Source organism: Meleagris gallopavo, chromosome 1 (genome assembly GCF_000146605.3).
Source record: "Meleagris gallopavo isolate NT-WF06-2002-E0010 breed Aviagen turkey brand Nicholas breeding stock chromosome 1, Turkey_5.1, whole genome shotgun sequence".
Lineage (NCBI taxonomy): Eukaryota > Metazoa > Chordata > Aves > Galliformes > Phasianidae > Meleagris > Meleagris gallopavo.
Window position 1 is genome coordinate 78,130,678 of NC_015011.2, and position 26,914 is coordinate 78,157,591.

Sequence of the window (26,914 nt, forward strand, 5' to 3'; positions counted from 1 at the left end):
TTTTTGCCTTAGTCTACCTACTCTCACTCTGTAGTGACATAATATGGGTCATTTTGTGTGTCTGAAGCTATATAACCAAAAGGTACAGCTTACCCTTCCTTCATCTAGTATTATCCCTCTTCAAAACCTCCTTTTCAAAGCATTCTTGACAACTTAGGCAGTGTTGATTAAATGCTTCACTATCCTTGTCACCAAAGCTTCAGCTCAGGAGTTGTTCTGTCGCATCATTTGTAGTTAGGTCTGTGGGTTTTTGTGAAATGCGTGGCTGGGTGTTGTCCATGGGTCCTCTCATGAAGCTATCTTTGCATTTCAGATCTGAAATCTCTCCCATCCTGTAAGCATTCTTTAGGTAAAGATACAGGCACTGTGCAGATTCTCATTCTGCGCAGCCTTGGGAACCGAGCCAGATTCCTAAATTTAAGCGATACAAAAAATTTAGTCCTTGCCTCCTCTTAGGAAAGCTATTAAAGATGGTGGGTTTTTTTCTGAGAGGGGGAGGAGATGACGGACGTAAGGTTGGCTTTAAACAAGCTCTCTCTATGCAAGGGAGGCCTTAAAATGCAGTGGGCCGTGAGAAATGGTGGGACAGCAATAGAAGTTATCCATAATTTGACAGGAAGTTAAATAATCCAGGGAACTTCCACGTTTTTACAAATGGTTTTTACCCTGCATTGAAATTGAAATACTATATGCAGGTCTGAAATTCCATCAATTTTTTGAACAGGCACTTTGAGAGCAGTGGTCTCAGAACCTGGAACCAGGGGAAAGGAACATTTCTGGCTACTCTTATTTTCCTTCAAAGTTTAGCAAAACATACGGGATCCTGTAAATGGACTCTTTGCTACCAACATAGGCGTGCACAGAAAAGTAGTCTGATGTGAGCATAACTCTTGGATTGTAGAGGAGGTAGGATTTATGTCTCAGTTAGCAATTGAGAGATGGGTGTTCTGTGATCATTTCTTTCGTATAACTTGCCAATTGAATCTATTACCCAGGAAGCAATTGCCTGAAAAAGTTCTGGAGGTTTATTTCCTTTTGCTGTTAATTTAAAGCATTACCTTATGGGTAGATATTTTGTTTCGTACAGACATATTTTAAATCAGAGGTAGCAGGCTCTTTCCATAGTAACTGCTGGGTTTTTTTTGTTGAACTGAATAGTGACACTTGTTCTTATCCCCTTTGCCTGACTCTTCAGTGTGTGTCTGTGCCATTTCCACTCCTGTAACTGAACAAAAAATGTCCACAGGTAGGAGAATATATAATGAAATACTTCTTTAGCACTCTGCCTTACTAGCTAATACTGTCACATTTTAGGTTGTTTCTTCGTGGAGGCAGTGCATAACATCACAGCAGTATGTATGGCAGGAGAAGTATGGTTGTAAGCTTGTTAGAGGGCTGTTGTTCATGACTTAAAATGCAGTCTGTGTTATAGCTGATTAAGGATCTGACCTGTATGCTACAATCAGCAGCACAGTTTTATAACATTAAAATTACAATAGACTCCATTCCCTATTGAAATATCACGAAGTTTGAGGATTCTTGAATTTAGTGGAAAAATTTTAGAAAATAATTAAATTTTTGATGCTTGGCTTGGAGCATAATTTCTGCCACCAGGAGACTACTGAAGCTGCATCAGGAGTGACAGAGATGACTGAGGGACTGGAGCATCTGCCACATGAGGAGAGGTTGTGAGAGCTGAGACTGCTCAGCCTGGAGCTGAGAAAGGTTCAAGGAGGATTTTATCCATGTGCATAAACACAGGCTCTTCTCAGTGGTGCTCACTAAGGGGACAAGAGTCAAGAGGCACAAATTAAAACACCTTCCATCTGAGCATAGGTTGTGGAGTCTCCATATGTGGAGATACCCAAAACCCAGTAGAACGCAGTCCTGGTCAGCCTTCCCTACATCTAACTCTGCTTGAGCAGTGGATTTGGACCAGATGGCCTCAGGAGGGGAGGTTCCTTCCAATTGAAACTGGAAGTTTTGTTGTTTTGTTCTCTGTAGTCACTTACTGATTGTACAGATTGACTTCAGTTTTCTCGCCATGTAATAGATTCCATGTGAATGTGAAGCATATGTAAACAGTGGCTTTTTTTTCCCCTTTCCTTTCTAGGTTCTGGGAACGCCTACAAGGGAGCAAATTAGAGAAATGAATCCAAACTATACTGAATTTAAATTCCCTCAGATTAAGGCACATCCGTGGACTAAGGTAAGTCTATACAATTGGATAATAACAACATGTGGGCTGAAACTAAGAAATTCAGGGAGTTAAGTGTGATTGCCTTCGTAACTTTCAGTCTAAACTAGGTGCCTTTAACTGTGCTGGAGACCCAATAACTCTTAATATAGGTAAGGATAAAGAAGATATTGAAGCAGTGTATTGCATTATATATTAGTTCTTTTTTTTTTTTTTTTGTTAGCCTGCCTACAGTAGTGGTTTTTTTTAAAAAAAAAAACAAAACAAAAAAAACAACAACAATGGTTTGTGTGTTTGTAATGGATTGCAATATATTTAAATCCTGTCATTCTGTAACTTTTGATGTGTGTAAAAGTCACTTAGAAATGAGAAAGTGTTGCACTGATGTGCATGACACTTCTCTAATGGTGTTACATAATCTGACAGTGAAGGTTGACAGTCATTTTCTTAACTGATTCTTTCAAAAAATATTGCATTTGTAGTCTCGTAGGTGTGTTGTTTAGTGTTGTTTTGGTGGTGTTTTTTTTCCTGGAGCTACTTCTTAAGACTGTTTTGCTACTTAGTTTTCAGAAGGAGGTACTACTGCAGTAAATACTGGCAATAATAATTATGATCAAAGTGGAAACTGCTAGCATCAGAGTAAGTTCAAGGCTGCACAGTGCATTTGGTCTTGAAGAGTCTGACCTGGACATGTGCTCAACTAGGAATAAGATCCTTTCATACATAAACTCTGGATAAACTAGCTAGAGCTAATCAAGGGTCTTTATGACAGCTGGTCATGTATCTAGTGGGTACATGTCAAGCCAGATATGCTATTTGTATAATAGATTCTTCAACACTTTATGCACCACTTCAGTTCTCCTATTCTCCAATAATTCCTCGTTTGTATTTCCCTATCCTAGTGTCTGTGGATTGGTTAAGTGATTTATAATAGTATGAGAGATCCGTAAATCTAGTGATGCTTTTTTAGTGTCTTACATTAACAGGAAACAAGAATAGGACTATTTAAAACCCTGGGAGTTGGTCTCTTCCCTTTCAAATTGCACCATGGTAGAAGTCATCTGCAATCTGCATTAGGGCACAGTTACTTTTGGACATCTGTGCTTGCAGCATAGCTTCTTATTCTCAACTCATTCTTTGCATTCTCCTGACATAGTTGGGTGTACAATAGCATTTAAACTAGTTTGCTGCACTTGAGTGACATGATGCTTCATTTATGTAATCTGTACTTTTCTTATTATACAAGTGCAAAATTAGTAAAAATGGATTATCCAGCACAATGTTAGCAAAGGCACCCATCCAGACTTACTTCTAAAGATCATTTCCTTTCAACGTTTTGCTGTTGAGCTATGAAAGGTCTCAGTAAGTGGCAGTAATGCTTAGGATTGCTCTCTTACCCAGCTGTATTGGTATAATCAAATCTGATGGCACGGAAGCCATATAAATTATCACAGAATCCTGGAATACCCTGAGTTGGAAGGAATCATTGAGTCCAACTCCTGACCCTACGCAGTACCACCCAAAATCCAAACCCTGTGTCTGAGAGCAATGTCCAAATGCTCCTTGCACTCCAGCTATGCCCTGGGTAGGCTGTTCCATGCCCACCGCCCTGTGGTGCAGACCCTGTCCCTAACTCCCAGCTGCCCCTCCCCTGACACAGCTTCATGCCGTTCCCTCGGGCCCTGTCGCTGTCACACAGAGCAGAGCTCAGCGCTGCCCCTCCGCTCCCTGTGAGGAGCTGTAGCCGCCATCAGGCCTCCCCTCAGCTCCTCTGCTCTGGGCTGAGCACACATAGGACCTCAGCTGCTCCTCACACACTTTCCAGAACTTTCCACAGCTTCATAGTCCTCCTTCGGATGCTCTCTCACAGTCCTCCTTACATTGTGGCACCCGCAGCTGCACCCAGTGCAGGAGGTGAGGCCGCACAGCACAGAGCAGAGCAGGACAACCCCTTCCCCCACCCAGCTGGCAGTGCTGGGCCTGATGCACCCCGGGGTACAGTTGGCCCTTTGGGCTGCCAGGGCACACTGCTGGCTCAGATTCAACTTTCCATTAGTCAGAACCCTCAGATTCCTTTCAGCAGTGCTACCCTCCAGCCTCTCATCCCCTAGTCTGTACGTATATACGGGATTGCCCCTTCCCAGCTACAGAATCTGGCGCTTGCTCTTGTTGAACTTCTCGTGGTTGATGATTGCTTAGCCCTCCAGTTTGTCAGGATCTCTCTGTAAAGCCTCCCCACCCTCTGGGGAGTTCAGTATCATTTGTAAGTTACTTATTATATGTTTGAGTCCTGCATCTAGGTCATCTAGGAAAACATTGAAGAGAAGTGCTTCTAAAATAGAACCCTGTGGGAGCTCAGTGGTGACTGGCCGCCAGTCTAATGTGACCCCCCCCAACCATTAGAGCCAACTCTTCCATAGCCTCATGTTGTTATGCAGCTACATGCTGGACATTTTCTCCAGAAGGATACTGTGAGAAATGGTATCAAAAGCTGTGCTGAAATAAATAAATAAATAAATAAATAAATAACATTTAAGCCAACGTTTATCAAGCATGTAACATTTTAACTAAGTTTCTAAAACAGCTAAGTAGTGCAAGTTTTTAATCCAAAACTGCAGAATTCCACACTAAAAGGTTCTTATTAAAAGAGCTCCAATGAAAACCCAAAAGAAGGAAAGCAGAAGATCTTACCTCATATTATGGCACTGTTTACATGTACTCTTGAAGAATTGTTTATTTAACAGATATTTGTCACATCAGTTAAAAAAAAAGTGTTTTAAAGCATTATAAAACATTGTTATAAATAAACTTACTGACCCTTGATCCAATGTAGCCATGCATTAACAACTTCATAAACTACACACTCATCATTTATTAAACCTTAATAAATTACAGCCTGATATAGCAGTAACCTCTAATAACTTCACAGTAGAGAACAAAGAAGTGCTAAAAGATGAAAGACAGCAGATCACTAAAGAATTAAGACTACTGAATACAGAGGTTTCCATCCTCTTGGAGTTTCTGTATTTTAGAATTGAAAATATTGACTAGAAAAGTACTTCTGAACCATCATTGCAGAAGTGCAGTCTAATCAGCAGAGAAGGAGAAAGGGCAAATAGTTTTTGTTATGTGTGTAACTAGAGTGCTGTAAATGGTTGCCAGCAGGACTTCAATTTTCAAAGATTCAATCTCAATAACACAAACATTTGTCATCTAGGTTAAAGAATTACTGAAGATACTGTATTTAGAAGGCTGTTACTTTTATGATCTAGTTCTAACCGGGGGACTCACCAGTTAGAGTTATTTTTTGTGTGAAAAAGCTTCCAGGCAGCTATTTATCAGAATGTTTAGAGAAAAAAGTCACTCCCTCATGTAGGCTCTTTGACACAAGAGCTTTCTCACTGTTGTTTCAAAATATTTCAGGGAAATTTATCTGGTTGGTAAAAGTATGTTTGGATTACAATTAAAAGGATTCCAATCCTTAGTACTCTGTATTACAAATAAATTACGCTTGAAATTCTGTGAGGAGGACCTCTGTTGGTTGTACCTTTTGTGATGGTCTGCTCTCTGGGTATTTCTGGCAAGTTTTGAACAACCTGGCCTAGTGGAATGTGACCCTGCCAATAGCAGAGAGATCGGAACGAAATGATCTTAAAGGTCCCTTCCAACCCAAACAATTCTATGATTCTATAATATTGCTAAAACTATAAAGTATTGGACATATATTTTACATTGAATATTGTGTGCATTGGGTGTGTCTGTGTGTATAGCCTTCATATGCATTTTACCACTCTTCTCACTGGTCCCTAATTGTTGAATGTTGCCATAATTGCAGCAGGCAGTCCTGTCACCTTCCCCCTCACCATGGGACTGGGACATAAGCAGTCTGGTCTCTCTCATGACTGTTTTTTTCCACCCTCCCAAATCAGCCTCATGTCCTCATCCTGTCCTACTCCTGCTCTCCTGGTTCTTGTCTGACTTTTAAGCAGATTGTTTTGCTTGTAATACATCCAAGTGACTGCTCATATTGTAGATTCAAGAAAGAATACCAAGCAGTAAAAAGGATAAATAGCTTCTTTTGTCACTCCTAATTATAACTGATGACAAAAGAAAAATGGAAATTTTTGTGTCAGAAGTCTTCCTTGGTGAACTTGCATTTGAAATAAAATGGCAAACTCTTCCGAATTTGGAGCCTGATCTTTTGTAGAGATACAGAAGTAGAATGGAGGTTAGATATTTCTTTAGATGCAATTTCATAATTAGCTCAAGTTTGTCATGAAGCGGGGTCTGCCTTCCAGTTCCCTCCTGCATATTCTTGATGCCTTCCTTCTTCATTCTTGTTTATGTAGTAGCAAAAAACTCCTGGAGGAGGAAAGAAAAACCACGTTATTCAAGATCTGGATTGGCTTTCTTACCTGACTGCTCATTCAGGCCCAACTGTACTTATTGGGACAAGAGAATGGGGCAGACTTGCAGGGCCAGGAGAAGGTCAGGACTGTCTTTTCCGGCACAATCTGGAGGTGATTGTTTGTAAAACCTTGTTTTTTTTTGAAGAGTACAGTTCTATTTTTTACTTGATGTGTAACGAATTTCCAAGCAAAGAGTGAAAACAGCTCTGCAGGAGACTAGCTTAAAAGAAAGAAGAGAAAGCCAAGTTTTTCTGTCAATTTGATCTTTTCCAGATCCCTTTGTAGATGCAATGGATTTTTGGATAGTGTAAATCTCTTATCTCCATCTAATGCATGAGAACCAGGTTGTGTAGGTGATAAATTGCCCTGCCTCACAGCCCTATTTGTATGCAGTAAAGAGAATACTGCGTAATGACAAATAAGTGAGCATTCTTTAATATTAAGACGTGATTTGCTTGAGTGTGATACAGCAATCAAATGCTATGGTTAACAGGTCTTCTGCAACGTAGTGTCTGTTCTGCTGTCTCTCCTATTGCAGCACGTCTGCCGAAGCTGCTCCTTGTGGCTGTCCTGCTGAGGCTGGGATCATTTCCAGAGGCAGATTTTTTTGAGTTCTGTCTGAGGAGAAGGGGAGCTTGTTCCGCTTGACTGTGTTGCTCGCCTGTAGAGCTTGCTAGAAGCCAAGCATGTGCTGGTTAATAAAAGCTGCTTGGTGCTGGTTTTGCTGGGACCTCAATGGAATTAGCCCAATAACAAGTGTGTGGTCTCAGCAAGAAGGAGCTCTGTAGACAGGTTTCTGGTTCTGTTCCCAGTTCAGTGTCGGCTCTTTTGTAAGCCACTTAACCCTTCTGTCTTCATTCCTCCAACTGGGGAAGTGCCATCAGATGGGGATTTTTGACTACTGAGGCATTAGTTATTTTTGAGAGGCTTTTGAGAAAAAATGCACAGGGATTCAATCGGAGAAGGTGGACTTCTTTTAATCTTCATTTGCATCATGTGAGTTCTAAGCACTTCAAAAATAGAAAACAGGTGTATTTCGAAATATCCCTTTTTAAAATTCTCAGCCTCTTGGGACAAGACTGATCCTCAGAGCAGTAGTTCAGCATTAGCTTTCTGTTTCCTTGTGTTCGGATGAAGCTCAGTCCAGAAATTGCTGCTTCTTCACGTCTCCTCCTTTTCCTTCTGTGTTTATGAACATTATGTTTCTCATGAAGCTTATTATGTTTTACGCGCATGACTGAAATACTGCTTTGTATCGTGAAGCTGTACTGATGGTATTGTGTGATTGCATTTCAAACAACTTGACTTGAGGGGTCGTGGCCTACATCTGACAGCTTTGATGGCTTGCAAGCAGGAGGAGCTTTCCCTGCTCCTTAATACTGAAGTGTTTTCAGAGAGGCTCTATCCCCTCCTCCCCAGCCTAGGGCATGTGCCATCTAAATGTGCTTGCGGAGCAAGAGGGATGTACACGGGCTGTCGGCCTGCAGCGGGGCTGTGGGTGGTTCTTGGCAAAACACACAGGGTTTTGGAGCTGGCAGGGAAATTTCTAACTGCGGTGTCACCAGCTTGATGCGTTAGCAACAGATGTCATGTTAATAAGCCTCTGCTCTCTTTGGAGCACAGCACACTAGTAGGACTCGCGATCTGCATGCAAAACACACGGCGGTTGATGGCAGGAGCAACGTCTTTTAGTACACACTGGCTGGAAGAGCACCTTGCTGTAACATTGTGGAGCTTGGATGTGTAATTAGACCAAGGCGGCGGAGCTCCATGTTGTGCATGGCAAGTCAATGAGCTGAAAGTCAGACCAGGCACTCTGCTGAAACAATGCTCAACGCTTGCCTTGTGGGGTTTCATTTGAGGGCTGAATGCTGATGCAAGTGCAGTGAAATAGAGCATCCTATGCTTCCCATCCTTTTTCTTGCAGTGTCTGTGTCGAGGATAAAAAAAATGAAAATAGAAATTCAGAAAGAATGTGAACTCTACTACCCTGGTAGGAAGCATTTCAAATCAGAGAGACAGTATGTGACTCGCTCTGCTAGTGCACAAAGGCTTCTTCTAAATTGATGTCATTTGGGTTCGAAAGCCCAGTAGTGCACCTGGGGCATTTAGGCCTGACAGTCATTTTGCAGTATCGGAGATGGTGGTGATTCCTGAGAAAAGGAGAGGGAACTGCATGAGAGAGATCACACCGAAAGCAACGTAACGCAGGAAGGAAATAGGCAATTGCTTGGCCTCACTGCCTGCAGTCATGGGCATTTGAGCATCAACAGCATGCCTGAACACAGAACGGACTTGTGCTGGTCCCTCAGCTTTTCGGTGAGGTATAGATCAATTGGAATCTAAAGGAAAACAAACAAAACAAAAACACCAAAAGCTGTGGTTTTGGATGAGTCAGCATTTCCATTTTACATGACCATGCAGAGATTTTGTAACTCATCCAAAAAGAACCAGTGACTTGGGTCTCAGCCTGAAATTCATTGCTTTGCAGAAACGAAGAGGTTTTGAGTTATGCAAGTGCAAATTTTCCTTGAAAAATATTGTATGTAAAGCCTTTTTTTTTTTTTTTCTTTTGTCATTTGTTTATCTCCAAAACAGGTTCATTTTTTAAAATGAAAACTTGAGCCTTCGGTCCCGCCTGTGGACAAATAGCCTTACCAAAGGTCTTGTTTCATTTTAGAAAAATGAATTGCTGCGCCGGTGGGGTAGTATCTGATTGCTTTAAAAGTTCCTGTCAGTGTTTTATTTTTGGTTTTGTTTGTGGACTTGCTGTGCATTTTGCCCGGCCATATTTAGTCTGCATACTAAATGGTAGTCTGCCCAAACACTTTACTTTGTGCACTTAGTCTTTTTTTCCTTTTTTTTTTTCTTTTCCTTCTTTTTATTTCATTTATTATTTCTTATTTCTTTTGCTTTCACCCAGATGTACCTTAAACCAAGACAGACTTTGCTCCGAAGGGCCGGATTTTAGTCCGTGCACTAAATTTTAGTCCGCAGACTAAAAAATAATCCGCGGATTATTTGCTACCTCCATTCCCTCACTGAGAACTACCCAGACCCGAAGCTCTGGCTGCACCCCAGGGCTGGGGGGCTCACAGCTAGCAGGGAGCCCTGCCCTCCACCCCCTGCCTAGCAGTGACCGTCCCCGGCTCCACACGAGTGTAGTTCTCGGTGGGTGAATTTGTCAGCCTTCCTGGTGGGGCTGCATGGGATCAGAAGAGCTGGAAGAGGCAGGGGGAGGGGTCGCTTTTAGCTTTAGTGTGTTAATCCAAAGGAGAGGGGGAAACAAATTGAGGGAAAATTTCTTAATCAATGGGTGTGACGATATGAGGGGGAAAGACCCGTAGTAGAACGAAATTCAGTCCATACCCGCACTCCTGAGGTGGTATCTCCAGTTCCTGAAGAATCCTAAAGAGGTCACATCAGCAAACAAACTCCAGTGGTGGGGGAAGTCAATCCAAAATGGAGAATAATCCGCGGCGGCCTGAGGCACCCATAGCTCACACAAATTGAAAGCATCCAAATTGGAAGGACAGAGCCCAGGTTTTTATTTTCTTTTCAGCACCAATTATAAATTGCTAGGGGTTTGGCTTTTTTTCAGAAAAATAAAGTTTGCATTGTGTCTCTGGGACAGATTTACAAGTGGGATGCACTTCTGGAGACAAACTAATTCGAACCCATTGTCTGTGGACATTTATACCCAGGACCAAAGACTGAAAATTCTTTATGATGAGAATTTCAATTACCCTTTTAGTTCGAGTTTTGATTTCAATTTTTTTTTATTTTATTTTTTTAGTAAATGCACTGGCATTGGAACATAAATTTAATAGAATAATGTTTCTATACTATGCCTCACCATTGCACAATCAAATTTTTGGCATACACTGTGGTGAAGTTGGACTTGCTGCTATGGAGACTGATGTTTAAAGTTTCTAATTGTATAAACCTTTTCTATGTCTCCCACACCATGGATTTCTTATAATATTGGATATATTTTTCCTTGCTGAACTATTCTCATTTGGATTGACTCCCCCTGTTTGGATTATTTCACTGCATTATCTTTAGGACTCGTCAGGAACAGGACATTTCACCTCAGGAGTACGGGTATGTACTGAAACATTTTTTCAAATTACTAGGCCTAGCCTTGAAAAAAGGAGAGGAATGCTAGAAAGGGTATTTGAGTTGAGTGAGCATTCCTGAAGCAGCAGACAGGCAAATGTTTTTTACCGCAAGGTAATGAAGAGGAGATAGGCTTAGATGTGCAGCTCACTCCACGTGTTAATCACAACTTTGCGCATGGGGAGGCTGAGTGAGGACTCAAAAGTAATTTGGTTTTCCCCTTCCTGGTTCTGAAAAAGCTAGGGAGGCCCTCAGGCTCTGCCAGCCCTGGATGCCTGGCTGCTCATTCAGGGGCAGGCCGAGTTTAGAAAGAGGCTGCGAGGGTTTCACTGCCAACATGAGGAGCTTAAGAGTTAGACAGATGAGACAACTCCTCTTACAAACGGCAGGTCTGTCACTCAGCTTGCCTGCTGATGTGCTCCAGATAGGGACTTGTCATCTTTTCCTAAAGAAAAAACAAAATGATCTTTTTTTTTTTAAGTCTGTATAGTAGCTGATAAGTGGGCTGTCCTCAGAGAAAAACACAGCTGAATATGAAGTATTTCAGTTTCAAGCTGTGGTAGATCATGCCTGTTAAAACACCAGTAAGAAGATAGAAGAGCGAGACCTCTCAGTAAATATCAGAAAACTTCTCTTCAGTGGTTTTACCTCAGGACATGCTTATTTACACTATTCACCGCAGGGTAAACAAATAGAAGTCACTTTGACTCCATGAGTCCCAGCCACAGGAGCTGGCACAACATGTACGGAACTCACACGAGTGCACTCCAGCACCCTGGTGGATTTGTGTCCAGTTCCCATTCACCAGAGCACACTCTGGCTTACAGCCTGCCAAGGGAGTGCCTGTGCAAGTTCCTAACTGCAGACAGTTAGCATGTCATGCACCGATTAATTTCTCTTAGGTGCTGCATGATGTGTGTTTACTTGCAGAGGTGCAAGAGCATGATAAGAGCTCAGCTTTTACCAAAACTGCTAGCATCAGAACTTATCACTCACCCCAAGCCCCCTGCCTTTTCTGCAGCCTGTGCATCACCTGTAACATAGAATCGTAGACTCCTCGGAGTTGGAAGAGACTTTTAAAGGTCATCTAGTCCAACTCCCCTCCAGTGAACAGGGGCACCACAGCTAGATCAGGGTTGTAAGAGCCTGATCCAACCCATCCTTATATGTCTCCAGGGATGGGGCTTTCACCACATCTCTGGGCAGCCTCTTCCTGTGCCTCACAACTCTCACTGTAAAAGACTTTTTCCTTATATCCAACCTAAATCTACTCTCTGTAATTTCCCCTTGTCCTTTGAAAGACCCTGCTAAAGAGTCTGTCTCCTCCTTTCTTGTAGCTCTCCGTTAGATACTGAAAGGTCACTACCAGGTCACCTTAGAGCCTTCTCTTCTCCAGGCTGAACAGCCTCAGCTCTCTCAGCCTATCCTTGTAGGGAATGTGTTCCATTTTTTGGATTATTTTTATGACCCTCCTCCAGACACACTCCAGCAGGTCTGTGTATTTCCTGTACTGAGGATTCCACATCTGGATGCAGTACTCCAGGTGAGGTTTCACTAGCACAGAGCAGAGGGGCAGGATTACTTCCCTCACCCTGCTGGCCGTGTTTCCTTTGGTACAACCCAGGATCCAGTTGGTTTTCTGGGCTGCAAGGGCAGAGTTCTGGCTTGTGTCCAGTTGCCATCTACCAGTACCGCCAAGTACTTATGGCAGGACTGTGCTCCATCCTTTCATCCCCCAGCTTGTACTGATATTGGAGGTTTCCTTGACCCAGGTGCAAGATCTTGCACTTGGCTTTGTTGAGCCTTAGTTCTCCTGGGCCTACTGCTCAAGCCTGTGTAGGTCCCTCTGGATGGCATCCCATCCCTTGGACATATCAGCTGTGCCCCTTGGCTTGGTGTCATCTGCAAACTTACTGAAGGTGCACTAGACCCCACTGTGAGTGTCATTGATGAAGATCTTGGAGAGTATCTGTCCCAGCACTGACCCCTGGGAAACATTGCTCATCACTGATCTCCATCCAGACACTGTGCCATTGACGGTCACTCTCTGGGTTCAATCTTGTATCCAGTTCTTTGTCCATCAAACAGTCCACTCATCAAATCCATATCTGTCCAATTTGAGGAGAAGGATGTTGTGGGGTACCATATCAAAGGTCTTACTGAAGTCCAGATAGATGACATCAGTGGCTCTTCCTCTGTCTACTGATGCAGTGACACCATCATTGATGACAGATAGGTTGGTCAAACAGGATTTGCCCTTCGTGAAGCCATGCTGGTTCTCATATCACCTCCTTGTCTTCCGTGCTCCTTAGCATAGCTTCTAGAAAGATCTCCTCCATGATTTTTCCTGGCACAGAGGTGAGACCAACAGATAGGTAGTTCTCTGGGTCATCCTTTTTACCCTTCTTAAAAAGGGTATGATGTTGCCTTTTTTCCAGTTACCAGGGACTTCACCTGACTGCCATGATTTTTCAAATACCATTGAGAGTGGCTTGGTGACTACATGAGCCAGTTCCCTCAGGACTTGCATCTCATCAGGACCCACAGACTTGTGGATGTTCGGGTTCCTCAGGTGGTCACAAACCTGGTCTTTGCTCAGAACAGAAGGAACACTGTTCCCCCAATTCCCTCCTTCCAAACCAATTGTTTGAGGGCTGTGTGACAGGCAGTTATCAGAGAAGACCAAGGCAAGAAAGTTGTTGAGTGACTCAGCCTTCTCTTTGTCTGTTGTTACCAGCTTGCCTGTGTCACTCTTGGACTTTCCTGATTTAAGGTACCTGTAGAAGCCTTTCTTGTTCTTCTTGGCACCCCTTGCCAAGTTTTGTTCATGTTGGGCATTGGTTTTCCTTACCCTATCCCTACATGGCCTAACAGCTTCTTTATACTTTTCCCACAGTACTTGTCCCTGTTTTCACTGCTTGTGCATTTTCTTCTTGCTTTCCAGTTTGACTAGCAGGTCCCATTTAGCCATAGTGGTCTCTTGCCTTTCTTTTCTGACTTCATAGTGAGGGTCAACATAGTGAGAAGCCATCCAGGTCACCTACATGATAACCTTCTATTTTGCTTTTTATATAAGAAGAGAGGAGGATGGGAGCATTGTTGGGTGTGTATAGCTATTCTTGGAGTTTTAACACCAAGCTGCAGTGAGGAACTGCTGTGAGTTCTGTGTTGTCATCAGCCCAGGTAAAAGTCTTTTAGAATAGAATAGTTGGCTTTCTTGACACAGCTTTGAGCCTTAGAAATACCAGATGTGCAGGAGTTATCCCATTACAGGAATGACTTGCCAGAATAAGGTTAAGGAAGGAGAAACCTGCAAGTTAGAGCTAGACGTTTCCTGCACCCCACCCTCGCTTCCCTTGTTGTTCTCCAAAGTTGAACAGCAGCCTCCATAGCAACAATCTGACCTACTGCCTGCAAAAGTCCATGTTAGTAAGACTTCATTCACTAGCAAAAAACAAAAATGAAAAGAAAAAAAAATAGTGGGGCCCTATCCAATTTTTGCATTCAGTGAATCCTGCTCATTTGAACCCTTTCTTCCCACCTTCACTCCACCCCATGTGCATGGCTGGTAGCACCTGTGTGTTTTTGTCATGACTTTTGAATGAGTTCCCCCTTCATTCTTGGAGTTGTTTCTCTGAGTGCGCTCCCATGAAGTCTCTTGCTGGCATTGCTCCTTCACTGAGTGCAGAGCTTGGCAATTAACCCTTTCTCAACCCCAGGAACTGGATTTTCCTATCCTCGCTGGAGGACGTTGATTACCACAAACACGAGTTTGTTCCAGTGCGTTGGGCAACGAGAGGTTTAATTGCTCTGGCTTGCTGCTGCTCAGCAAAGAAAAGGAACATCCCCAGACAACTTGTTTCTCCTTGCTTGTTTTCTTGCAGGTCTTCCGGCCCCGCACTCCACCAGAAGCAATTGCGCTATGTAGCCGTCTGCTGGAGTATACCCCCACTGCCCGCCTGACTCCCCTGGAGGCCTGTGCACACTCTTTCTTCGATGAACTACGGGACCCAAATGTCAAGTTACCAAACGGGCGAGAGAAACCTGCACTCTTCAATTTCACCACTCAAGGTAGCCTGCAGCCGTTGAGGATCCCTGCTTTAGGGAGCGCTAGGATAAATGTTTGCTGTGATGCACACTTCACGCTCTCAGAAGTTAAAAAGCAAAAGGGTTACATTTGCAGTTTAGTGTCTGCAGTCCAGCTGATGTATGTGTGTGGAATACTATACTCAGTGACCATTTAGATTGGTTTTTCCTTTTGGAGATGTTCCTATTCCTTCATGCCATGTTGAGGAGCAGTGGATATTAAGTTCGGCAGGGAAGTTTGTAGTGTTGCTGCCTATGTTGGTTTTGGATGTGAGATAAATGCAGAAATCTCACTGTCCAGGTTTTATGTACTGTAGAGTTTATCTGGCATCGTATTGACTCAGTAAATTAGAAACAATAAAAACGACAGACAGCAAGCTTTCTTATTTGAACCCAGACCAGTATCAAATTTTAAAACCATTTATGTGTATTTTCCTGAGAAATATAAAACTGATACCTCTGTAGAACAGTTTTGTCTTCCAAGACAGGGAACATGAGAAATATGGCATACAAATATCCTAGTAATTAATGTTGTAGCACTTCATTTTAATGTTAAGTGACTAGCTGCAAGTTCTTACCCTTGGAGCAAAAATAGATCAGTGTGCATTTTCTGCTGGAAATCTAAAATACCTTTTGGCTCAGTTAGCATCAGTGTAGTTTTTCAAATCCTTTAGTGCGTGTGATGTCCATCTGCCGAAATGTGCCCGAGCATGAACTTGTTTTGAATGGCTGCCTTGTGGAAGGTAAATCTACTCCATGAATGCGAGGGTTTAAAAAAGGATTGGAAAGATCTGTAGTGAGTACTTTAAAAATCCTTAGAGGAAAAAAATAAATACATGTGCTGGGAATTTGTCCCTGGTTTCCCCTAGGCAGTGTGGAAACTGCTGAGTAATTTAATCCTCAAGTAAACTTCTCCTTTGCCATCCTAGAGAGCTGATGTGCTCTCACTGTGACACTTGGGAATGGCAGGAAAAATTGCTTCCTGGGAAAAGAAACCCTTAAGATTCAGAAAAGCAGTTTTCTGTCTCTGACAGCTTGCCAGTGTTAGCATCTAGAAAGAGAATCTAGGAGTGAGGTTGGTCATTAATACCTTTCCAAATGAGTTGTGTTGCATATCACAAACCAAAGAAAAAAACAACAAATTTCAAGAGTAAGTAAATAGCTTATCTCAGCGATTTTAAGACCTTCATTAATAATTATGCAGTATAGGTCCTGTCTAGTGGCAGTGCTGATTTTGACCTGAGGATACACAAAGAGCTTCTGCTGCTCCTGTGGCACTGTGCTGTCATCAGTCTTTAGCTGGAGTGTACGATGGCCTCATCAGAGTGACTAATCCAAAGCAGAAATCACATCTGGGAAACAGATCAGGACTTTGGAAATCAGATATGCTGATAACTTATGTCATCTCTGGTAATTCTGAAAGGTAGTGAAAGGTATCCTTTTGTTTTCTATGACATTTGTTTTCAACAGACAATATTAAATTTTAAAGGAAGTGTTTTATTTGGCTATGGCCAGTTGACTGAAACCCATGGAGTAGGAGGTGGAGAAGGCTTTTGAAAACAAAGCTCTTAGAAATAACAGTATAGATCTGATCCTTACTGTACTGAATTGATTTTCAGAAGGAACCAAGGTGTCATACCAAATCTGCTGATGTAGGCAGTGGCCTAGAAAAAAGCATGGAGTGTATATGGCAGATAAAGAGTAAGGTCTTTGGCTGCCAGCAGTGGTTCTGGGGCACGTACATGCCTAGTGTAGAGATGGGAACTGTTAAGAGAGCTTTATCTTACTGCCTTGGCTCTGCATTTTTCTTAGTATAAAAACAAATGATATATGCGAATTAGGACTTAAAAAATTATCATGCCCAGGGAAGCATCTGTAGTAGCCAGTGCTGCAGTTCAGTGCCTCCTAGACCTGCAAGGCAAAAAGCTGAAGCTTTTTTTTTTTTCTCTTAGAAGATGAATTTTCAAACAACCTGTAAAATGACTACCATTTACTAAATTTCTTACAGCATCTCAGTGATTCTGCTGGGTCACAAATGTTGCTATCTGTCCATATCAGTTACCCATTGATGACTGCTATGATTCAGCACTTACAAGTGGCTGTCATTGCTGCTTGATGACAAGCACTTTTACACCTAGAGTTTTTTAATCAGAAAAAACTGACTTGTGACCTTTAATTACAAAAAGGGTTTTTATTTTTCTTAAAAATAAAATAATTTTTTTAAAAGGACTTTATTCCCATCCAGACTGTCTCAGTGTGTCCAGAAATCCTTAGTGTGACCATTTGAGTGCTACCTAGAAATGATATTTCATTTTAAGGTATGCTCAGTGGTGAGGTACATAGAGGAGTATGAAACTTGTGTTGATTCCAGCACTCTTCTGCTCTGAAGAGAAACTGATACATAAACTTGTTACACAGAAAGTTTGTTACTCTGACCAAGTAAATGGTACAAAACTAGTTTCTCCCAGGCATTCTTGGAGCATTGAAATATTAAGCAGCTCAGTGCTCTCAGTGTCATCATTTCCCAGTGCAAAGCATTTTATTGTGTTTGAGGAATGAAGATAATCTGGTGTTCTGATAAAACTGGTTATTTTTATTCTGGTTCCTTATTGGAGATGTAGCTGTAGGTATTGGAGATGTGGCTGTAGGTATCAAGATTTGATCAGGAGAAGGAGAGCTGTTTCCCCAGCTGATGTGAACCAGAATTGGCTCTCATAAATTATTTGGTATCACTGCTCTGTTCACATAATTATATTGAAATCTTTATCTGCATTGCCTTGATCACAATAGCTGCTTGCAGCATTACTGGTTGAAATTACCACAACCCTGAACTGCAAGTTTGGTTTAGATAAGCATGCTACAATTCCAGAGCTTGTCCATAGATTGTGATAGAAGTCGCTGAGAACAGACTGTCAGAACCACAGCTCAGACCTTTTGTTCTGCGTTGACGTGCCTCATTCTCACAGATATGACAGCCACAAAGATACAGCAGAACAAAAATTCAAATTCTGAAGCAAAGTTATTGTTAAACTCCAGCCAGCAAGTTCAATTTGCTTTGATTGTTTGTTGTCTGAATTGGCACCCTTCTCCTCTGAGTGAAGTACCAAGACACTTGAAGCACGCTCAACTTAAGAAACTTCATACCAGTTAAGACAGCGTGAGGTTTTTGTAGAAGTGAGCACTATCAGCCTTGTAGTCTCTGTATATTCTTTGAGGTAGCTCCAGAGAAACACTTGTGCAACAGCAAAAAAAGCAGTATGCTAAACTATAGCTGGTGCTATAGGACATATTCTGGCAGTACTACAAGAAAGTATGGGAGGAATCATCCTGGGTCTGATGTGTATTTTTCTGCCGGGTCAGCTGGCTCTTTGGCCCTAGGATTCTGGCTACAGAGATGCTGTCAGAGGATAGTTGCATCCTTGAGGCACTGCTTAGCACCAAAAGGTAGCAAATGTCATTCAGTCTCCATGGCGCTTTGTCACTGTTTCCGTTTGGGCAGCAGTCCCTTACTACTGCCAGTGATGAACAGGAAAGAGTGCGTGGGTAACAGAAACTTCAAAAAATAATGAAGAGAATGGCAGATTCCCTGTAATAACAGATTTGAGAAACAGCTTTGGAGAAGGTATTAAAGTAGCAAGATTTTCTTCCACAGAGCAGCTAATAGCCAGTACAGGATTAAAGTATAGGTTTATCACCTGTGTTCAGCTTTGATTTTGGAGGATTCGTGTTTCTTCAGGTTATTTTTTCATAAAAAGGAGACTTATGAATTCTGAATGATATTATGAATATATGAATTCTACATTATTCGCATATGAGTGTGAGGATTTGTATTTATACAAATGTTTTGATTATTGAAGCTTTATGGAAAGACCAGGTCCAGAATGTAATGTTATAGCGAATTGATAAGTTGCAGGTAATGTAGCAATTTCTGTTTGGTTCCAGACTGAAACTCGAATTCTTAAGTGCTTAAGTACAGTATCAAAATACGCATTAATAAGAGGCTTATGAACAAGTGAGAGTTGTCTGCATCTTCCCTTCCTAGTAGAAAATGAACTTAAAGGAGAAAAAATCATCAAATAGACCACTAGTCCATTTAGGCTCTAAATTTAAAGCTTGTGTTAAGAGAAACGGTATCTTAAAAAAAAACTCCATTAATGTAAGACTGCATACAAAAGCCCTTGGAGCCCCAAAAGTCATAAGTCATCCTTGTACGAGGTGACTGTTCACATCCTTCCCACTGGATGTTGCTTTCTCAAGAGACAGTCACTCCTGATGCTGAGGCAGACAGGACCTGCCTTGTCTTGGCTCCATACCACCTTCTGTGAGGCATTCAGTTCTCCTGGGAGGCTGTCAGAAGATTGGCAGTTGTTGGCAGCGTGTTGCCCTTCACCCTCCCACAGCAGTGGTTTTAAGATGCCTGTTTCTCATTCTGATACACACTGAAGCTATATTAGATTTGGAGCCTAAAAGCCATGGTTATTTTTTCCTTGGTTAATGGCTGTGTCATTTTGTTGTCCATTTAAATTACCCAGCAAATGCATTCCCTTTGCCTGTCCCTGTACTTTTAGAGGAGACGCCACCTCTTCTTGACCACACTCAAGGAGACTGCCTTAAGATTGGGTCTTGGGTTCCTGGGTCCTTGAGAAATGAAGCTTGAGCGAGCCAAAGAACTGAACCCCCGGAGCTCTTGGAGCCACTGTGACAGCTGCTTGTTGCTGAACTAGTGCCCCAAGCAGCATGACTGCTATCAGCATTCAGACTGATTGCGAGTGGGTTTGTGAAGGGAATCCTTCCAGTTCTCAAAAAGCAATACATTATCAGGCTTTTGATAAGCAACAAGCTTGACCGGTTGTTTGCTAACTCACAAGCCACTGTCTTTCTCTAGAAAATAATTCCCTGACACCCGTACCACCCTTATAGTCCTGTCAGCCTTGCTACAGGGATGGCCATGTTGAATATTGCCATGGTTTCCCCCTGCTGGTCAGCCAAGAGGAGTTTAGTGTTGCCTTTGGCTGTGAAGGGCACACATTTGCCTCCAGCTTACCCGTTACGGGACAACCCAATGAGCTGCGCTGCATGCGGGGCTCTTTCTGAATGACAAGCTAACTCTGTTTGTTCCACCTCCCCTCCAGAACTGTCAAGTAACCCATCTCTGGCTTCGATCCTCATCCCTGCTCATGCTCGGAACCAAGCAGCTGCTTCAACCCCTACAAACGCTACAGCAGCCTCAGGTGAGAACACGCGCCCGCCTGCCTCCCCTGCTCCATGGCACCATCCTCTGTGGAGGCCCAGGGTGAGCAGGAAGGAAAGGACAGGCTTCTCCAGACCTGCCTTCTGCTCGGTCTCTGCTCATGGTCACCTGGATGCTAGCTGTGGTCGCTAACCCACATCCTAACCTGGACCACCGATATGTTTGTTGATGCCTCTTGCCCAGACTTTCACCATGAAAGAATAGTTATCTCCCCTGGTTTTTACTTTTTTTTTTTTTTACACACTTTTATTTTATTTTGGATTGTTTCACACCTGAGTTGTGAGTTTTCGGCCTCTCCAAAGTTAATACTGGCTTTGAGCACGATGCCTAGGAGAAGGAGTGGCTAGCTTAGTAGACGTGGCCTCTGCAGAGCACGGATGGAGAGGATTTTCCCCAGTGGGAAAGGCAGAAGCTTACAAAAGTCAACGTAGGGAGTTGGGTCACCTTGCTAACTGCCTCTTCTCTGTAGCTGCTGTTGCTTCTTTTTGAGTCTGCTTATGTTATCTTTGAGCACTTTGGCTTTGGGCCAGCACTGAGCAACTTTCTTTGTTCTGTCTCACTCTCACATTTCTGTCAGAAATCCTTTAAAAGCTCACTGTTGGTCTGTAGCCACTCCAGTTTGTATTATGTTTCCAACGAAACCTGAAAAGCTGAGTAATATCAGTTGGGAGACTCCCAAAGCAAATCCCAGGTGCTGCCGGATGTGGCAGTGGTGATTCACACGTGGCACTGCGTCAGCCCTGAGTCAGCATGCCAGCAGGCATGCTCATTGCACTTGTGCAACCCAAGGCAGGCTGCAAGATGGGTGTGCTTGCATGTGTGTCTCTTAAGCGTGTCAGGCCCATTTGAGAAGAGCAGGGACCCGCTTTTGAGGTGCTACTCAGTTGTGAAGGAAAATGTCTGAAAGTTGATGTTCCAGTTACTTAATTTTGATCTGCTTGGTCCAGCCACTGCCATACAGAAAGCATTTTCGTGGTCTCTTTTAGACAACTAGAACTGAGTTGGAAGATCAGGCTTCTCTTTGAAAATGTGGTGTCCATCTGTAAAAGACAGGGCCTGTATAATTTATGTGCTTTGAACTTAGGAGAAAGCAAATTTGCTCTTCTAAAATTTACTATGTTTTTTCCATACACTTTGCAGTATTTTGCAAATAGTCATGTTCTGTGTTTCCCTTCCGTGTGCATCTGTTGCTCAATGAGTGGGGAAAAAAACAGATAAAGTAGTAAAAGTGATAGAAGAACTACAAAATATAGACGGGGAATTTGACTTTAAAGTTCTGAAAAATCCTTTCTCTTAATGTCATTCTAATGCCTTTTTGAGGAGCTGCTCTCTTTGCTAAGATGCAGCAGTCTTGTGGAGTGAACTAGGTTTAAAAAAAAAAAAACTGTTTTCACCCAGTACTTCCACTCCAGAACACAGAAGGGGAAAAATGCATTAAGCTCAATCCTAGAAGTGTCCTAAATGTGAAGTATACGAAAAGAAAAAAAACCACCCATCTTAATGATGTCAACATGTGTAAGCCTCCTGTTCACAAGCAGTACTCACAGTTGGGACAGGACATCCTACTCTTAGTTCACTAGAAAATAACCTTGCAACTTGGAAAGAGACTGTGAAATTAATTAAGGATTGAGCAACTTGTAGTGTTGTGTTTCTGCTGCACAGCTGTTTTGTAGTTCCGTGCTCACGTGGGGTTCTCAACAGGCCTTGGGAATTTCAACAGAATTACGATTTTAAGATTCAGTCCTATATGAGATGATGTTAATTTGTTTTGCTTTGCATGCTGATGCCTCACTGAGCAAAAACTTGAAAGAGACCCTTCTCCCCTCCCCCTGCATATTCCGGTTTGTAGCTGCTAAAGCAGTGTGGGAGCAGCTCTCCCACCTGACCCAGGGCAGCCTGACAGGCAGGAGGCTCTTCTGAAAAATGTGAAACCGTGTGAAAAAAAACAGTGGAAGTTCAGAAACTGTTTTGAGCAGGGAAGAGAACAAATCAAGTTATATGTAACCACAATCCACATTAATAGTTTGTCTCTTGTCAGCAAGCAGAGCTGATACTGAAGTTCTTGTGTCCAGTGCTGTGCCCAACATAGCTGCTTATAGGTATTCTAGCACTGAAATGGAGTGAACATCCAGCTGAGCTGCTCTTACCTGTTCATAGTCATTTTCATAGCTGCTATGTAGCAGATTCTGTGACATGAGTCTCAATTTTTTCATAAGGTGCAAAGCACTGCTTTATATTGCACACATTTTATATTATTACAAGTTATCCAAAATTGTGCTCATTAACTGATAGATGCAGAGTAGTGATTTCAGTAGCCCAGTGCAACAGCAGCTTTGGGATCATGATGTGAAGCGCAGAGGAATTTGAGGTAACTTTTAGTGTGACTTAGGTTGCAGATTTCCTCTCAAGGCGTAAAGCCAGGCTCCCTGTACTGATGGAACCCTGTTTTGCTATGGGAGCACAAAGCCTTGCTGCTCTGGCACTGGCAAACTGGCATAAAGTTTGAGAAATCCCCTTTGACTTCTGTGGCACAAAAAGGAATGAGAAGTTGAAAGTGAATGGCCCTGCTGGAAATGGTGTGCTGGCTTTCTGTGAATCACACTGATGATTGATAAAAAAGGCCAGTGAAGCTTTGTACACATGGATGTTGACTTGATCAGTCCGGAGGAGGAGGACAGTTCACAGCCATGCAGTGAAGTTGAGCGGTTTACCTGTTTGTGTGACTGCATTTTTCTTCCTGGCTTAGGCAGCAGCAGCAGTTACCTCTCTGTTAGCAGTGCAAGGATGGGAAGGGTGTAATTGCCATCTGCAGGGAGCTGTGCCAGCTGGGATACTGGGGTTGTCGTCTTAGGCATCCTGCTGTGCTGATCCTGTGTAATCCCAAACGAGATGGTGTGCCTGAACTTTCAGCAACAAAACAGATTAGAGCTAGTGTCACCTGCCAGTGTTGGGTAGTTGAAAAGGCCACAGTACTCCGGTGAAATAAGATTTAGTGCAAGTATGATATTTCCATTGAAAGAATTTTGTACAGCCCTACTTCCTTCGACAGAAAAAGGGCAGGCAGTTTTCATGCATCCATGGCAGCTACAGGAGAGCAATTTGTCCATGTCAGTCTTACCAGTTTTGCATTGAGCCCAACATTTCTCCTTCAGTAGACACACAGGAAAAATGAGCCATTCTCATCCTTCCACTCCTCTCCTCTGTTGCCCTGTGTGGACTCCCAGACTGTTTGCACTTCTGTTTCTCTCTTATAGAAGAGCAGTGCTGTCTGTCAGTGCTCAAATCCAGCCAGCTAATGTTGTCATTAGTGTTGATGAGTTTTTTCAGACTGAGTTGGTGGCTCTGTCTTTGAACTGCAGCCCAGTCTTTCCTTTCTGGGAGGTTTCTAGGGAGCACCGCATATCTTCTGAGAAAGTAAAGGTATTCCTCAAAGGCTGCAGCTGAACTGGCAGAGAGTATATTGATGAGAGATGACTTTTTCCCTCTGTTTATAAGAAGTTCCGAAGCGGCTGACACCTCAACCCTGCTGTGGTTTCCTTGCCAGGCACAGAGGGGTCAGGTGGGCGGGTCAGAGCAGAGCATGCCCTAACCTCAAGCCACAGGCTGCTGCATCACCTGCCCCATACTAGAGAGCTCCGTACCAGCTCGTAGCTTCAGTCCCTAGCACAGCTTCCACAGCAGCACAGTTGGCAAAGCAAATATTGTGCAGAGTTTAGTAGTGTTGCTGAAGGCATAGGTTTTCTCCTCCTGTGTCCAAGGACCAATTTCTCCTAGTGACGAAAAGTAACTGAATGCCCAGAAACCCTCGTGCTCTGGTTGTACTCTTTTTCCTGCACTCTAGCAGAGAGGTGCTGGAGCAAGCCCTGCTCTGCTCCCCAAATGCTCCATCCATAACAGGCTGGAGAGTCACAATGCTACATTTTCTTGCAGGTTCTGAGTCAGTGCAGCCCTTAGCAGCTTGTGCTCTGTCCCAGCCTGGGTGGGCTGTTACACAGTGTTGTGAAAAGCCTCATGTAAATGGTCTGGGGCTGCATCACTTTATTTCCTTCTGACGTATGCTGTATATATTTCTCAGAAACTCCCCCACTAGCATGATGATACGAGGAGCATGTGTTACATGTTACATGAAGTAGCTCCATCCCTTCCTCTTTCTTCTTTATCTCTGCTCAGTAGCAGTGAAATGATAATGGTTTCAGCCTCTGTTGTCTTCAGGAGTAGGAGATCAAAAAACATGTTTTATTTCAGCAAATGAAACACACACACTCTTGTTCTTGCACAGAGGAGTCCTCTGCCAACAGTACGGATTCCAGCTGGACTGTTTGCATCAGGCACAGATGTTGCATTAGCTAGGGTTTATCTCTACCTGCACATCAGGCACAGTTTGAGGTGTGACTCGGCCAGAAGCTGAGAATCAGAGTTTCCACTTCAGATTTCCTTGGTCATCATTGGTTCACAAGCACATGTGGTTTGGGAGCTGCTCCTTGAGAGCAGTTCCCCACCTAGGTGGATGTCCCTCACGTGCACTGCTAGCTTCCCAGATAACGCTGCTGCTGTTGGCACATTACCGTGGTGCTTTGAGCTTCTTTTCTCATGGTGGTCATTCCTTCGGTAGGGAGAGCTCTGGGTCACTTTGGGGTGGGGGGAAAAGGAATGGGAAACTTTCCCAGCATAGTGCCCACAGAAGGATTTCCCTTTCTTCCTACGCATTCCTCGCGGCATTTCCTTTTCATACAGGCATCACACCCTTTCTCCATTGTCCTTTTTGTTCCTGAATGCTGGTGCTGGTTTGATTGCCCCTTCTTGTTGCCATCATCTCTATGTGTTACTTAATTTGTCCCTCAACCAATGCACTCCATTTCTGAACTCTCATTCACCTTGTCACCTTTTGCTCGTGGCTGCACTTCCAACTATGGTCAGGTTGGAGTGGCTGGACAGCAGATAGGCTGCATTAGCAACATCCCACAGCCATGCCTCACCAGTGTTTCTCTACTGGAGAAGTATTGCTGCACCCCACCACCCCCACTTGTATTTTGTCCTGTTATTTCTGCTGGTCACGCTGTCCTTCATTGGTTGTTAAATTTGCTCTGTCCTCTGTGAGCCCTTTTCCTTGTCTTCTGAATGCATTGCTTTCCCACTCTGCCCTCTTCTGTACTGAGATAAAAGTCATTTTTATCCTATTGCAGTATTGATAGCTTTGCAGCTAGCCTTAAATTCAGTGGGAGAAATGCATGATGCTCACTTTAGGAAGCTTCACTTGATATCTTTTTCTACTCATGTATTTGTTAAGTATTTTGTGTTTCACTTTTTGTCCTCTTTCCTTTTTTGTGGCTATGCAGATCACATGCTGCATAGGATGGTTCCAGATGAAGTTGGTGTATTTTTTCCCCTCCCAATTCTTCTAATATTCAGAAAGCTTCTTTTTTTCACCAACGGTGTGTGGTTATTTGGTCATTGTACTGTTCCGTTGTTCTCAATATATTTGGATGTTTATTAGCATCTTGGCTCTTGCTTTTCTCCTTTTCTTGCCTTATTGAAGGCCTGCCCCGATTTGCTGGGGCATTCTAAGAACTGAATAACAGTACTTGATGGTCTCTGGAAGAGCCTCTGCACATCAGCATGAAGACTCTCCCTATAGCCCTTCGCTACAAGCTGACACAACTGTTTTCCCTTCAAATCACATCTGAAGACACAGTTGTGGTGAAATTCCTTTTGGTATTTCTTTGCAAATTCTGAGTTTCCTTGAATACACACTGACAGGAGCCCCTGGTCCTGTATGTTGTCTCTGTGTGGGGCTCCATCCCTCCTGGAGATGGCTTTGCTACAAGGAGGCCTAACAACAGGAAACATCAGCACCAGTGTGCAGCCCTGGGCAGTTGTGCTGGCTCTGGCAGTGCCAGCGAGCCTTCACACTCAGTGTTCCTGGGTCAGCCTGAGCACAGCCTGTCCCACCAGGACAGCTGAACACTGCCAGGTGTTAGCATGCTGAAATGGTGTCATCCCACTCAAAGCACACCTCTGCCCAGAGCAAACGGCTCTTTGTAAACCCAACGAGGGCATCCTGCCCAGCGGTACGGTGGTGGGATTTGGGGCTTTCCCTATGTGGGAAATATCATGGCTGTTGTTGCAAATGTCTGTATTCTGGAGGTAATGCTGGTTGTTCTTTCTTTCTTTCCTTCCCTCGCCTGTCATTTGCAGATGTTAATGCAGGAGAACGAGTTCAGACCAATAGTGTAGCTACAGCATCAGCCTCCAACTCCACCTGAACCGGTACCAAGCAGCCAGCTGCACAGGAAAATCACCAGTAATTTGAGTCTTGCTCAGCAACACTGGTCACATTTGGAAAGAAAATTAAAAAGAGGAAAAAAAGCAACCAACCAACCAACCTGTTCATTTTAGTGTTCAATTTTTTATTATTATTATTGCTGTTCTTATTTAACCTTGTAAAATATCTATAAATACGAACCAGTTTCATTGTATCTCACTCTGCAGGGTGTCCGGGGCAGGGACTAGGTGGGGGGAGGAGGGAACGCGGAGCAATACAACACACCAGTGTCTCTCCCCTCAACAATCTCTTCATGTTGGAAGTTTGCTGTTGTGTACTTCAGAACCAGGACTCTTGCCTCATGCCCTCTCCCACAACGGAAAGAAGGAGAAAAAAAAAAAAAAAGGCAAAACAAAAAAAAAGAACCCCAAACCTCATTCTCTGCTGAAGTTCTTTTTTTAACCTCTTTTTTATTTCTTTTAAGTGAAGTTTCGGACTTTGATGTAGTGCACAGCTTGAATTTGGTCGGGAGCTTAGCAGGGGTCATTCAACAGAGCTCAGCGTTCGGTGCCAGCGAATCCACGCCCCGG

General features: G+C 43.2%; 1 protein-coding gene across 2 annotated transcripts in view; it reads left to right on the forward strand.

Moving 5' to 3' along the window:
* Positions 1–26,729, forward strand: part of GSK3B (glycogen synthase kinase 3 beta) — a 115,294-nt gene extending 88,565 nt beyond the window's left edge. The window contains exons 8-12 of one of the 2 annotated variants that reach the window (XM_019618532.1): positions 2,114–2,209; positions 10,672–10,710; positions 14,610–14,796; positions 19,944–20,042; positions 26,258–26,729. In XM_019618532.1, coding sequence (XP_019474077.1) covers positions 2,114–2,209; positions 10,672–10,710; positions 14,610–14,796; positions 19,944–20,042; positions 26,258–26,325 — 489 coding nt within the window. In that variant the 3' untranslated portion in view covers positions 26,326–26,729. The remainder of the gene's footprint in view (positions 1–2,113; positions 2,210–10,671; positions 10,711–14,609; positions 14,797–19,943; positions 20,043–26,257) is intronic. The other variant, XM_019618534.1, reaches the window with a different exon arrangement.
* The last annotated feature ends 185 nt before the right edge of the window (positions 26,730–26,914 follow it).